This window comes from Anguilla rostrata, chromosome 3 (assembly GCF_018555375.3).
Source record: "Anguilla rostrata isolate EN2019 chromosome 3, ASM1855537v3, whole genome shotgun sequence".
NCBI lineage: Eukaryota > Metazoa > Chordata > Actinopteri > Anguilliformes > Anguillidae > Anguilla > Anguilla rostrata.
In genome coordinates, this window is record NC_057935.1 from 48,233,784 (window position 1) to 48,249,633 (window position 15,850).

The following is a 15,850-nucleotide window of genomic DNA, read 5'->3' on the forward strand; positions in this document are numbered from 1 at the left end:
TGTTGCATTAACATTCCCTGTAGGTCTTTAATGGTACAAGGGAGGGGGTAACGTACCGATTTGCAAGCTCTTTTTTCTTGCTTTTGGAGCAATTCTATAATATCACTAAAATCCAGGTTGCTTAACAATACACTTTCTAAGGACTTGCAAATGAGAAAGCTCAGCTTTTTGTCAAGTAAGACAATTCTCGTAGCTGTTGTTTAAATATAACTAATAAAATTCTTGCCAAAGGGCATATATGCAAAATAAATGCTTATTCAACTGGACTGAAACCTATAAAACCTTTCTGTGGACTCCTGCTCCTATAAGATGCATACCCTCTATGATGCCGGGTGCTCTTTGAGTTCTTCCAGTGCTATTTCTAAATGAACTCTATACTCCAACTCGAGGCGTTGAACAGATCATTTTCCTGAAATCATTTGCCTTCATTACTTATTAATAGCAATTATCGAAATGAGTCATATTACTGTTTCAAACTCGCATTGCACAGTCATTGTGTGCTCACTGCTCAGCAGTCGTTGCTATAGCATCGTCTGAGTTGGCAGAGACATGTTGACCCAAGATGGAATTTGGCCTGGAGGACTAGACAGTCACTTGGGATGCATCAGACTATACCCACCTCCCCGTGTTTTGAGGAGGGCTACTCAAAAAGGCCTTTGCACCCCTTCTTGATTTTTTGTGCAGCTGTTGCTTAGTCAGCACATGCTGACATCTCCCCTTGCTGTAACAAGGGAGTGGAAAACCTTATGTGTGGTCCAGGATTTGGAGTGTACCAATTTTGGACACCTACACACCGTGAGACACCCAGCCATTTCTGTGGTAAGGCTTTATAAATCTGTCCTGGTAAAATACAGCATTCCTTAAGCACTGTTGATTTCTATTTCTGAGTATTATAGGAATAATATTAGGGTTACATTTGGCACTATACAGTGCCCTCCTTAATTTTTAGACCACAGAAATATTTCTATTTATTTATTATTATTTGGCTCTGTACTTCACAATTTTAGATCTGTAATAAAATAATTCACATGTGGTTAACACGTGTGGTTAAAGTGCAGATTCTCAGCTTTTATTAGAGGGTATTTTTATACATTTCGGTTTCACCATGTTGAAATTACAGCACTTTTTTTACATAGCCCCCCACCTAGTCAAGAAGAAAGTATATTACTTAGTTTTTATCGCAGACATTACAGAGGGCACTATATACATATATCAAGTGTGTGTATTTACCTGAGAGTCCTGCACATAAATCATAACATTTTTATTCCTGGCACCTATAATGTGTGGGAGGTGTCTCTGTTCAGTTCATGCTGTACCTGCAATCACATATAGATCCGTTGAACTGTTGTCTCTACAACATGGGTATATTTAACCACAAACAGTAAGTAATTGAGCTCTGTCTGAATTTGGAAACACTAATATAAAAACAATTAGGCTGGACCTTCCGTATCCCCAGAGGCAATCTGTAAAGATTTGTTGCCCTCTGGCACTGTTCTGCATTGCTATTTACTTCACAACCCAAATTTAGCATGGTTCATTAGTTGAGAGAAATGATACACATTCTGCCGTCGTGTTTGTTTTGTTTTTTTGTTTTGTTTTTTTACAGTAGAGAAATACAGTGCGGTTACAACTGACTTTTCTCTGGAACTGTTGGTGTCATATTGCGAAGCATTAGGTCAGTGTTCAAAATTTGATTTCCAATGAATTAAAACAGACATTGTTTTGTTCTGCAATTAACCTTTTCCGTTCCTCTGAATTTATAGGGGAGCTAACTAATGGCCCAGTGTAATAAAAGACTGAGTTTGGTATGTTCTTGGGAGGTCTCTGGTTGGAGGTTGTATATAACGGAGAACCTACGTGCGTGTTTCCTTGACCTGAGCATGCCCCCATGGGGTGGCGGGATGTCGTCATAGGTTCTGTTCGCTCTCTGTACTGCGGCTTTACCGCCACGCTCTAGTCAGCCAAGCAGTCGTACATTTATTTGCAGGCCCTTCTCGAATGTTGCAGGGTATCTCTTTCACTCAACAGCTCCTATCCGTCAGTCTTCCTGGCTATTGACGGAGAACCAGTGCTGAGTTCGTGTTTTTTTTTCCATTTGAGGTTTTTTTTTTTTTTGGTTAAAATATACCCCCATTGCCACAAAGACAATGGAAAGAACATTACAGTAATTAATTACAGTAAGATACAGCAGTTCTTTTGAATGGGAACAATCATGATTTCACATACATCATAAGTATTGTAGTAAGCTTTAAATTTCAGATTTATAAGTAAATAACACATTTAGAAAGTTTTAGCACATTTAGAAATTATTTTTTCACCACAGACACTCAATTTTTTAGGTTTTAAATTTTATTGTGCGAATCAAATAAGAACGTACCTCATGCAGTTCTCTCATATTGCAGATTATTGTGCACAGTAGTCTTATTGTTTGAATTATGCTCATTTGTCTCCTATCTATATGTTGTGCTAAATGCTTTGGTTAAAACAAGACACAAAGTTAATATTAATTGTACGCAAATCAGACTGATCAGACATTGCCGTGTGGTTTTTTATCAATACAGTGAAATGAATGGTGAGCAAACAGCACATCTTGGACCCTAGCACAGCCACACTTGATATTGATGCAAATAAGATCTCAGAACGAGCCAACATTTTAATTATCTTCAAGTAACGGCTTGTTTGTCTCCCTTGGGAGAAATCATAATTATTCTTGGATAATGTGTTTTACATCCTGCCTGAATACACCATGCAGATTTTCTTTTTAAATGATATAATTCCAATTTGTCTACGCAGTAATGTTAGCATGTTATTAATAAGTGAGCAAATGTTTCTGATTTCAATGTTGATCGAAATGCAAATTAAAATTCCTCCTAGAAGATAATATCATAAGAAAAGACATATTGTCATAATGGGCCTCTTTTATCTCACTGTGCCTGGTTTACCTTTTCACGCTATTATGAAGATGGTATTTTCTTCAGATTTTGTAATCAGTTCGGAAAAGAATAACTAATGCACAATCCTTGTCTATTTAGATAAAGGTGATTGGTTGAAAGGATTTTGTTATAAAATTGGTTCTAGGAAAAGCTCTGAGGGCCATATCATCCACTTTGTATTTTGTGTTTAATATGCAGCCTCTTTCATCTCCATATTTAGAGCAGTCAGATATGATGATACATTGTATGATCTTTTTGCTCAATTAGTCTGTATCTGTGCAACATGAAAGAGTGGTAAGGTTATGGCTTCGCTGTTTTTTTTCAGTATAATTTTGTGAACATTAGTATTCCTCCTCTAACTTCGAAAAAACACTTTTTTTACAAGAATTATTACTTAATAACAGTGCAAATCATGCCCACGTGATCCTGTAACAGATTAATTTTACTCTTGCTCTCAGTACACCACTGCATATCAACCGGCATCTAAATGGGGTGCCAAATCGGGTTAATAGATGTCAAGCATTTTGCTGCTCTCCTGTCTGTAATCTTTTATTAGGCCCGCAGATTTCAAACTGCAGGGCCGACGTGAAGCCCATTTGCGAGCAGGGGCTTTGACTTACAGTACCTGTTAGACAAAGTAAAAGATTAGGTCACCCCATCTTTTTTTTTTTTTTTACTAAGGCTTTCACCAGCTGCATGTTAGGAGATGACAGGGATATCCTTCCACATTACGAGACTTCAGCTCAGATCAAGCCCGACGAGAGCGAAAATCCCAGATAATGCGAATGGTGGAGCTCGGCGGGCCGTGCTGTGGGGGTTGTCCTTTCAGTCGCTTCTCCCCTCCGCGGTGTCATCTGGGCCGTTGTGTCCTGAGGGGAGGCCCGAGGCTATCGGCTTCGGCCGCTCCCCGGCCTGCCGGGGCGGGGGGTGGCGCCTCCTCTGGCCACCGCCCGGTGTGGGCTCGGGGGGGCCCTCTCTGCGCCCTCCCCTCTGACGATCTCCCCTGTTGTGACAGATGCCATGCTGCAGGTGGCGGAGAGGCTGGAGGGACCCTTCAACATTGAGGCCGTCATGGAGCCAATCGACGTCAAGATATCCGAGGCCATCATGAACATGCAAGACAACAGCATGCAAGTCTCAGCCAAGGTGCGTTTAGCCCAGAAACTCTTTAGATTTTACACTATGAACTGCCTGCTAGGTAGAGTATGTTTGACGCTTGTCATAATTATAATGCCCTTGCAGGCTGTCTGAAGGTAGAACTGGAATTGTAAAATGATAATATGCATCAGTGTAGTGTAGAGGAAGCAATGCACAAATGATGTGGAGACACCATTCTTTCACTGGAGAGCTGTGGGAATTAGAAATAAAAGTTACAATTCCTTTATACTTGAAAAGAAGAGCAAAATGAATACTACCTTTGGGCCTGAATGCTTTGAATTGTTAGACTGCCCTTGTCCCAAAATCTAAAAAAAAAATAAAAATAAAAAAGAGCCCAATTAAGCATATGAATCAGTGGCCAATTACAGATTCAGGGCTGACCAAAAATCTTGTCAGTCACGGGTAGGACTTATTGTCTATTAAAATGAGCCTGTGGCTAAGTTTCACTTGTACTTGCTTTGATAGTTTCTGGCTGAGTTACTGCAATGCAAGCGTGCACATTTATTTAATTAATATTTAGCAATTCAGTGCCCTTGTTACACAAACTAATGTCTTATATTCTCCTGAAGAATATCATCGAGTTGCATCATCCAGTAGTATAGTGATCTTCAGTGGCATATAATATATTTGAACAGCAAATGGGATTAGCTATGCCTGTTCCCTTAGAAAAAGACAAACTGCACTTTTTTTCCAATTTGACACTAAGGAATAAATGTAACAAAGTAGAAATCTATATATTTTCTGGATTTGGCTCTCTACTCCACAATTTTATAACTGTAATCAAACAATTCACATATGGTTAAAGTACACGCTCTGCTTCTATTTAAGGGTGGTTTTATATATTTTAGTTTCATGTAGAAATGATGGCACTTTTTATAACTATTCCCCATTTCAGGGCATCATAATGTTTGGGACAAATGGTGTTTCTGATTAGTCAGGTGTGTTGAATTGCTTCCTTAGAGCAGATAGAATAGAGCTCTGAATCTAGTTTTGATTCTAGCCTTCTGCTGAGTATTTCATGTAGCAGGATTACTGAGTTAGCTGGATAACTGTGCTGAGTACGACCCAGAACAGCTCTTTTTACTTCAGTACATTATCCAGATTTGGGAGGCTTCTGGGTTTTACTCAGTACAGTTATCCAGCTATCTCATTAATCTTGATTCATAAACTACTCCCTGGTTGCTTTTGGAATCTGTTATTGCTCTTTCTCCAGATGGGGACCTGCATTGTGCCAATGAAAGTCAAGGAAGCCATTATAAAGCAGAGAAATAAGAAAAAAAATAGTCATTGGCTATTGACATTGGCCAAACCTTAGGCTAACCAAAATCAACTGTTTGGATTACATGAGCCCCTTCCTTTTTTATTCTTCCTGCTTTCAGTTCATGGTTTCTATCTAAAAACGTACTTAGGAATTTAAATAATATTACTGGGATTTCAACAAATGATATTTTTTCAGTGTAGAAAGTTGGCTTTGAGTCTTTTTTAGTACTTACAGGTGTGACTGTGCACCTGGCTTTTCAGACAGCCGAATTTGAATGTTTCACATTTTATCATAAAGAATGTAATATCTCCTTTAAGTCAAAACACATTGCTGTGTCAGTGTTGGAAGTGCCAAAAAGAAGGGATGAGATTATTATTTTAAAACAAGATGCAGTTCCACTAAACAAAGCCATATGTACATGAACAAACCAAATAAGTAACATTGTTTATATATTTTCTGAAAACATCCACTCATCAACTATTTTCTGTCATTTAAATCTGGACCCTTATTTAGATCCATTTTCTAAGCTCCACTTGAGTTGAGTTATTTTCCCAGATTAAATCAAATACACAACTTTTTTTAAGGACACATGCAATTCAATACAGCAAGACTTTTTTAAAGATCCATTCAACAAGCCTCTGCTGAGTATTTCATGTAGCAGGATTACTGAGTTAGCTGGATAACTGTGCTGAGTAAAACCCAGAACAGCTCTTTTTACTTCCGTACATTATCCAGATTTGGGAGGCTTCTGGGTTTTACTCAGTACAGTTATCCAGCTATCTCATTAATCTTGATTCATAAACTACTCCCTGGTTGCTTTTGGAATCTGTTATTGCTCTTTCTCCAGATGGGGACCTGCATTGTGCCAATGAAAGTCAAGGAAGCCATTATAAAGCAGAGAAATAAGAAAAAAAATAGTCATTGGCTATTGACATTGGCCAAACCTTAGGCTAACCAAAATCAACTGTTTGGATTACATGAGCCCCTTCCTTTTTTATTCTTCCTGTAACAAACAAATAAATACTAAAATGGCTCTCTCGGTATAACTTTAGTCTGGATCTGAAAATGTAATGCATTGAATGTTAATATATATTGCGCTATTATTTGGGGATGTTTACACATGTACATAGCCTATCTGAGTCTTCGTTCTGGCTTTAATATTAAAATTCATAATGATAATACTTGTCGCAGGTGCAAGATGAGTCCAAAGCTATGTAATAGCTTGTTGTAATGTCCCTTTTGGCATTTGTGGCCATTTGGATGCATCCACAAAAACTGTTATTTTATTGGAGGTTGAGAGCTGTGCACTTTATTGTTTTAATACTTTAATACTAACAATTTGTTGTTCATTATACATAAAATGACTAATACAAGTAGTTCACAAAACATTATGTAATAAATGATGGTATAATATATTAATTAAATATAAATATACATTTTCCACTATAAATCATATTTTTAAGCACTCAACTGGCCAGTTGTCCAACCAAAACAGCAATTTGAACAAACATTTTGAAATTCCTGGACTGAGGCACATTGGAGGGCAGAAACAGCTTTGTCTGCTTAAGGTCTGAGTGGTGAAACCACTTGGCCTTCTGTGAGATTCTTCTAAATAGGAACGTGAGGTTTTCCACTTGTGTAATGTTGCCATGTAAATAAACAAGCTTCACCCAGTTATAGGCCTTTGTTTTTGAATTATAGGTTTGCTTTCTGGTCAGAAAGATTCAGTGGCGAGTAACCATGTTTAATGTGTTTCTTGCTTAACTGCATTTTTCACTGCCTGCAAACTGTAGTTAGAGTAGGAAGAAAAACAAAAGCAGCCACTGATTTTAGGGCAGACTTGAAAAATTCCTTGGCTTACATTTTCTTCGAGGTTTGGCCAAGGTCAGGGTCAAAAGCAGCGTTTCATCCAACGTAAACGGGAACACGTGCAGTCGGTGTGCTTACGTGCACGGCTGGGAAACATGAAAAGTGTTCCCGGTGTGAATGCCTCACATTCCATAGATGTGTCTCCCTAACTAAAGAGGGCTATGAATTTCTTCAGAGCCATTGTGATTGCCCTTTTGATAAGAAAAGATCACCAAATGCTCCCGAATAGCCACTTTTATTCTCAATACTTCTCCAGTAAAGTTGTATAAACCAACATCAGTGGACTGATATTCTTTCCAATGAGGGTAGGGATTCGTTTATGTGGCAGTTGGGTGGCAGGTTAACCGTGAAGGCCCTCCTTAAACCTGTTTGAAGTCTTGTACACATGTGTGAGCTATTCAGTGACGGAGTGTAGCACAGTGGGTAAGGAACTGGGCTTGTAACCGAAAGGTCGCAGGTTCGATTCCCGGGTAGGACACTGCCGTTGTACCCTTGAGCAAGGTACTTAACCGAAATTGCTTCAGTATATATCCAGCTGTATAAATGGATACAATGTAAAAATGCTATGTAAAAGTTGTGTAAGTCGCTCTGGATAAGAGCGTCTGCTAAATGCCTGTAATGTAATGTAATGTATTCCATCCATCCATTATGTATACTGCTTATGCTGGAGCCTATCCCAGCGTGCATTGGGCGAGAGGCAGGAATACACCCTGGACAGGCCGCCAATCTATTGCAGGGCACACACACCATTCACTCACACACTCATACCTATGGGCAATTTAGAGTCTCGAATTAGCCTACCGGAATGTCTTTGGACTGTGGGAAGAAACCGGAGTACCCGGAGGAAACCCACGCGGTGAACATGCAAACTCCACACAGAAAGGCCCCAAGCCAAGATTCAAACCTACGACCTTCTTGCTGTGAGGCGAATGTTCTCCCCACTGCACCACCATGCTGCCCGTGAGATATTCCTCACACTATAAAACCTTTCCAGAGACCTGTGGTTTTATGTTTAATAGAAGAACACAGAGGGCTGTGCATACAATGTGAACAGAGGTTGAATGTGAGCTTGGGGTAGCAGCCTTGGATAAGAAGTGACAGGCTATGTAAATCAGTATGCATGCTATACAGATCCACTGCTTTCTTGTGGCTATGGATGCGAGCAAAGACAGCTCCTTGTCATTCAAGCCATTCACAGTGCATTTGGGCAACATATTAGCATACAAGCTACTGTGCCGTTAGACAGTGAAAGGAAAGAATCACATTACCATTCATGCTCCGTCCAATTCAAGCTTACACTTTAAACCAGTGGCAGCCTACATAGTTACAATATTTTTAACAGTACCGAGTTCAGAAAACCTTAGTTCTGAAAATGTCAGGTGCTCTTAAGTCCTCTTAAAACCGGATTACTTCAGTGCAGTGCAGATGTAGGACATTGTTGCTGAACCTGGTGCCTCAAAAGCTTAGTTTGTCTATCCTTTTTTTCTAAAATAAGCAAGTAAAATTGAGGTGTCTTGCCATAAAAAAAATTCTTATGCAGTGATGAATAAGAAGTCATTGAGTTTACACGGCTTTGTGCACTGGATTTCAAAACTCCACACCACAGGAAATGGTGATTGATCCTGTCTTTTAATGGCTAAAGACTTTCCTGAAAAACACTTGAATACCAGTAAGGCGTACGTGTGTAGAGCAACGAGCCGTGTTAAATCATCTTTTGAAGTCGCTTCCTGCAAGCCGAGTTTTTACTCATAAATTTAAATGCGTGCGTCAGTGTGCATTACACTAATTCTCGTGGAGAAAAATGTACCAGTGTACCCTTGCTTTCAGTTCATGGTTTCTATCTAAAAACATACTTAGGAATTTAAATAATATTACTGGGATTTCAACAAATGATATTTTTCAGTGTAGAAAGTTGGCTTTGAGTCTTTTTTAGTACTTACAGGTGTGACTGTGCACCTGGCTTTTCAGACAGCCAAATTTGAATGTTTCACATTTTATCAGAAAGAATGTAATATCTCCTTTAAGTCAAAACACATTGCTGTGTCAGTGTTGAAAGTGCCAAAAAGAAGGGACGAGATTATTATTTTAAAACAAGATGCAGTTCCACTAAACAAAGCCATATGTACATGAACAAACCAAATAAGTAACATTGTTTATATATTTTCTGAAAACATCCACTCATCAACTATTTTCTGTCATTTAAATCTGGACCCTTATTTAGATCCATTTTCTAAGCTCCACTTGAGTTGAATTATTTGCCCAGATTAAATCAAATACACTCAACTTTTTTTAAGGACACATGCAATTCAATACAGCAAGACTTTTTTAAAGATCCATTCAACAAGCCTCATGTCCATTAAGTAGGGGTTCTCAAACCCGAGCCAGCAGGATCCCGAAGTGTGCTGGCCTGCTTCACGCATGGCTTATTTGCTACATTTCTTGTGGCCTTTGTGTCTTTAAGCCACGGCCAATTTAAACATGTAGCCACATTTCTAACAAACAAACAGTGATGATGACCTTGTGTTATGTACTATCCTCATTTATTCATGAAGATGGAGGCAGTGTTGCTTGGTTTTTTTTATAAAATCTCATAGTTAGCAATAAGCTGTAACCAACACAATGAGAAGAACAAATGCATGTCTTTTTTCTTTCATTTCCTTGTTTTTTTTAGCACTTTACTAGAAAGGAATAACATTATTTGAGATAGACTGTTTTCCCGGTGTGATCTCTGTTTAATACTGAGCAATGGAAGCATTTATATGTGTATATTTTGAGTATTGTTATGTGAGTCACAAAAGAGAGAGTGCCTTTTGTACAGTATGGCCTATATATAATCCATCCACATTTTTCCTTTGACCTTGGCCAATAAATAACATTGCTATTACATTCATCACTAATACAAAAAGGCAAGTTACATTTTGTTCAAAAGGAAAAGGAAACTTTTTCATACAAAAAGAAACTTAATTTTGAGTCAAAGTTAAGGACTAATGTTGATCCAGGGCTCTTAAATCTATGCTTGTATAATAGTTTAAACACCATCTTCTGGGGTTTTGTGGTAGATAAATATAAAAGTAGAATCTAACTAAATAGATATAGGCATATAACAATGCCCTGTGAATGTTTTAGCATGTAGCTATTATGTGTAATGGACACTCTTGTTGTTTTTTCTCCCTGTCCCTGGAACGCTGATGATATGTCTGTGGTGTTAATTCCAGCTCTTGTTTCTGCCCAGCACTTGGTCACGTATCTCCCCGTAATCGTAGGTTTTCCAAGGATGTGGTCAGCCCAAGCCTTCGGGAATGGCCCGGTCCACCCGCGGCATCTCGGATGTGTTCAACGCCCGCTTCAGGCCCTACAGCCCAGAGGAGCGGCCCACCACAGCGGCTGGCACCAGCCTGGACAGACTGGTGAGAGAGAGAGAGACAGAGAGAGAGAGAGCAAAATCTGATGCTTTGGCAATATTTACAAGTGTACTTCCTGCCAATGAAGCAATTTGAATGTGAAATTGAGAGAGCGAGTGAGAGACAGAGAGAAAGAGAGAGAGAGAGAGACAGAGAGAGAGTAAGAGAGAGACAGAGAGAAAGGCGAGAGAGAGAAAGAGCTGGAGAGAGACAGGGAGAGAGAGCGAGAGAGAGAGTGAGAGCGAGAGAGAGACAGAGAGAGAGAAAGCAAGAGAGAGAGAGAAAAAGAGAGAGAGAGAGGCGGGCTCAGCCCATCACGACCGACTCCGCCTCGGTGTAAACATAGTTAGTCACCAGGGAAGTCTTGCATGACTTGACACTGTTGATTAAAGCTGGTGATTTGCCGACGTAGGCCCCCGGAGAGGGAAATTAATCCTTTGTACCTATCTCCTGGTCACGCTCCTCTATTGAGTTGCGTGTCGTTATCCGTGCTCTGTGAGGAGAGGCGCATGCACTGCTAATTTGTCCTTCTCCTAGCTACATACCATTGTCGGTGTGATTTTTCTGCATTGCTTGTGTTTCCAGCACAAAGTGTACATCATTCTGCCTTTATTGAATTGGCTTTTGCGATTCCATTTGTTGCTTTCTTGTCTTTTCGGTATTTACTGCCAAATACTATAGATGATTTGTGTAGTTTTACCAACTCCCTGGCATGTCTATTTTAATTGCAGTTTTAGCCATAAATGTTATTCTTACACTTCCATTTGTACTTTTGATTTACATTACTATGGTCCAGTCTGCAGTGCATTCAAATCAATGGATGGTATTGTACAGCATTATAGTGCAAGGTTAGCCTTGGTTGTGATAAACACCAATGTCATGCTAGACAGTTTAATCAGATTAAAAAGTGGTTTGGCCTCTAACTTCTATATGAAATTTAATGCAGTTTTAGTATTTTCATTTTAACCCTCAACAGTTTAAACAACACTATTAACTAAACTAAAGCAAGCACTCAAAAAATGTTGTTAAAGTTGACAGAACAAGGCTGTGCACAATCAATGAATTGGCCTCGGAGTCCAGTGAAAATTTGAGTTATTTTCCCATAAGTTCTTTACTGAGTAACTGCAATGCCTGCACAACCCTTAACGGAAAGAGACAGAGATGTTAATAAAGTGTCAGAAGTGCTTATACTTAAATAATTTAACCAGCCGGGGCTGTTTTACACTCATTATACACAATTGCTGTTAGTTGTAAATACATGATTTTTGTAAATGGTAAGTAATTTGTGAATTGTAATGTTCAGTTACTTGGAAGGTATGAATCGTTTTTCTCTTTATCCACACACAAATATGTCTGCCTATTCAGTGAACTGCCTCTCTTCTTTGTTTCAATGCTGCTTTCCAGAGGATGGTCTGGAGGACAATGCAACACAGCGTAAGCCTTTTTGTTGTGACTATCTCCCCTCCGCCGTTTGTTCGGTGGTTTCTCCCAGCCCTCTCCCTGTGTCTTTGTCCAGTGGCTGTGCAATCACTCAATGTAACGTTGAAGAGAATTGGTTAAATTGCCGTCGTGTTGTGCAGCAACACAGATGGCATTTGAAAGGGATTTAGTGTAGTTGGCTTTTTTTTTTTTTTTTACTCCAGGGCCTTGTTTTGGGGTGGCAATAATGGCTATAATGTATAAAGATGAGCTGATGGTGCAGGAGACTGTCCAAACCACACTGACACCTCAGGAATATATGAATATCATTTAGATAGGTTATGTGTCCTGCAGGTGTGATGTATTTTTTAGCAGAGCGGAGTTTGCATTCGCTCCTCTCACTGTCCCTAAATCTCCACGCTACACTTGCAATGTTTAATAAGAATTTATCACTGAAGGAAATGCTCATCGGTGGCTGGCTGTGGAGGGGCCGAAGGTATTAAAACACAATTTAAGTTGGAAAGACAGGCCCGTAATTACGACAGTAAAGTACCGCTCTCGTCGTTTAGCAGGGATCCTGTTACCACGGCAAAACTGCTGAACGCATGGTTTGAAAATGAGGTAAAACTGGATGACTCAAATGATGGCCCATGCATTTAGCTTCTTAAATTTAAATACATCTGGGGATCACCTTTATGGGCTGTGTCATCTCTAATCCAGGACATATTGTCAGGACCCAGAGATAGTGAATATATGAATGATCACACCGAGTTGAGCTTGCACATGCATCCATATCACATACTGTACAAGATGCATGCATTCTCACGTGGTGAGATTGCTGAAACTGATACCATACATCCATTTTTCCACTGCACTGGCATAATGATCTTATAGATAGGCATTAGATGTTTGATGTAATAATTACTTTTAGATAAATCCAGATGCATGTGGTAATGATCTATACTTAAGCAGATTACTAAATTGATTTGCAATAGAAGATACTTTGCTGTAGAGGCCCCAGACTTATAATGGACCCATACTGAACAATAATTGAATATATATTTTTCCAGATAAACAATTATGTTTGAATGATTCACAGAAAGCGGTCCTTAATTTCCCATGATTGAAACTAGGTTTCAGAACACTAAAAGCTACGGCAGCTTGTTTTTTTTTTCATAATTTTTTTCCCACTATAAATGTGCTGCTTTTTTAATTAAAACAATGAATTTTTAACGAAGGTGGGGGAAAACCTCTCAGTAGGCCTCAGTCTAGGTTACTGCTCCATCTATGTGCAGTTCCTTAGCTAACGTCAGATTTGTCAGGGTGTCTTTAATGCTTTGGTCAGTGTCACTGAGCTGCGGCTGCTATGAAGGGGTCTGTCTGATTCGTTTCATTAGCTGGTAAAGTGGGTCAGCTCTGTGGGGCACGGCCGGTGCTGACTGTGGGGGTCCGTCCCGGGAGATCCTCCCTGGGCACTCTGACCATTACCACCCAGGCACAACTGGGGCCTCTGTAGCAGCAACTAATGGAGTCGGGTCCAGGAGGACCACAGTAACTCCTGCAGCCATGCAGCATGTCATAATGGCAGCTCTTCTTCTCAGAAAGCATGAAACTGAAAATGCGCACCATCAGCCTGCCTCCTTCTATCAGCGTCCTTTTTTTTTCCCCCAGTGATCTTACTTAGAACATCAGATTGTTAAGGTTTTTGCCATTTTCGCAAAATTTGGGATTAAGGACAAACTGCAAGGCCTGAGATCACAAAGTCATTAAAGCTTCTGTGGATGCAGAAAAAGGAGCAGCCTATTCAAACAAATATTAACCTCTGTTCAGATCATCGGTGTACTAGTACATGGTCAGTGAGTTTGTTTTCACATTCAACACGCTTGCTAGGCATAGACAAGCTTGTTTGATCTGTTGGCAGCTGTGTCTGTGTGGTTCTGTGGGCCATTAGGAAATTAGGAAATGTAGTAAGGAAAGTAGCAGCGGAAAACATTCACTATATTGTGGTTCTGTTGAGGTCGCCAATACCGACACATTAACAACTGATTTTCCAGGACTAGTTCTATTTACGCAATAAAATTATTCCAACAACCTCATTTGCAATTTTTCAATAGGAGACACCCGCAAAAAGGGTGTAAAACAATATGGGATGCTTCCACAGCCACGTTACAAGGCGCTGAGAAATAGTAAACGAGACATGATTAGTAGAAATGTGGAAACGTATTTAAAATCCCATCTCCTTTCCAGAGTGTCATGCATCACAGAATGCATTCGTTCATCTCCACCCCACGCAGCCCACAAGGGAAACTGATTTGACTGAGGAGGATGTGTGTACAGCCCGACAACCTTCTCCGGCATCCTGTGTATGCGCTATAGTCTATATCAGCGCAAATTGCCGCCTGGTTTTAAGAGTTAGAAAAATTCTCAATCAGAAGGAAAGTCACAATTAATGTATGCTCTAGTAAATTAGAGAGAATATTGAATTGGCCTAATTTACATAATTTCCACCCTGCTTTAGAACATTCACACCAGGTATACATATACATGAACACATTTAACAATGCATCAAAAAAATCCTAATAGCAATTTTGATATTGCGACCTTCAAGCAACTGTCACAATCCTTTAGTAAATCTGGCCCTGTGTGTCTTCAGTGAACTATAAATGCATTAGCCCTAAAGCACAAAAAATTGGCATTTTTACTGATGTCAGTAACATTTAAAGTTGGTAAGAAAACCATTTTTGTCTTCTTAGAACTTTGGAAGGAACTTGTTTGCTGACAAATCATCAATAACTCAAGTCTGGGGGAAGGAAAAAAAGCCTTTTAAAATGTCACAGTATGTACAGAGGCATTAAATCATCATGGGATCTGTTTGTCTGAATACAGCACATACTGTGCTCTATCCAGTATTGAGTTTATTTTCATCATAGTGCACCTGACAGGAGTTAAAAAGGAACTGGTCTTGCCTGAGAATCACAGTAAAGCAAAGTAAAATGGGGGAAGATATCAACTGTACTCAAAGCTTTTGGGAAATCAAGGAAGCTGACAGAGGTACATGCCAGTTTTGTGTTTTATCATTCCATCATTTAGCTTATTCTTCTCATCAAATCTGTGTGTATTCTAAGATGCTGTGTATTGTATTAAAAGTGACGTATATCTTTGTAAGTTAAGAAAAACTTTCTTTTTCTTTTCTGTGTGTGGGATGTGGCATGTCAGTTAATGTTTTTTTCTCTCTTTTTGTATCTCTTTGGCAGTGCTGTGTTTGGAAAAAGATTATTATTATTTTTTTTCCCTGTGGGAGTAAGTTTGATCTTAAGAATGCAGTTCCACTGTGCTGCAGATCCACTTTTAATTATTTTATGGATTGTGTGCAAAATTTGAATCATATGCCCATATGCTGCATGTTGTATATTTTTACCAAATTATTAGTAAGATGTACGGAACCCCCCTGGGGTTCCGTACATCGAATTACGAATCCATGCACACGGATTTGTAAACCGTGCCCTCAAATTATGAATCCATGCCCACGGATTTGTAAACTGTGCCCTTGAATTATGAATCCATGCACATGGATTTGTAAACCGTGCCCTAGAATTATGAATCCATGCCCACGGATTTGTAAACTGTGCCCTCGGATTTGCAATCCATGCGCTCAGTTTTCGAGGACACGGTTTACAAATCCGTGTGCATGGATTCGTAATTCGAGGGCACGGTTTACAAATCCGTGTGCATGGATTCGTAATTCGAGGGCACGGATTATGAATCCGAGAGCACGGTTTATAAACCGTGCGCACAGCTTTCTAGACTGA

General features: G+C 39.5%; 1 protein-coding gene across 2 annotated transcripts in view; it reads left to right on the forward strand.

The window, feature by feature from the left end:
- The window catches only part of LOC135251012 (glypican-6-like), a 204,935-nt gene that overhangs the window by 153,701 nt on the left and 35,384 nt on the right, over positions 1 to 15,850 (forward strand). Inside the window, exons 5-7 of one of the 2 annotated variants that reach the window (XM_064327935.1) lie at positions 3,949 to 4,079; positions 10,485 to 10,628; positions 12,027 to 12,056. In XM_064327935.1, the coding sequence (XP_064184005.1) occupies positions 3,949 to 4,079; positions 10,485 to 10,628; positions 12,027 to 12,056 (305 nt within the window). The remainder of the gene's footprint in view (positions 1 to 3,948; positions 4,080 to 10,484; positions 10,629 to 12,026; positions 12,057 to 15,850) is intronic. The other variant, XM_064327936.1, reaches the window with a different exon arrangement.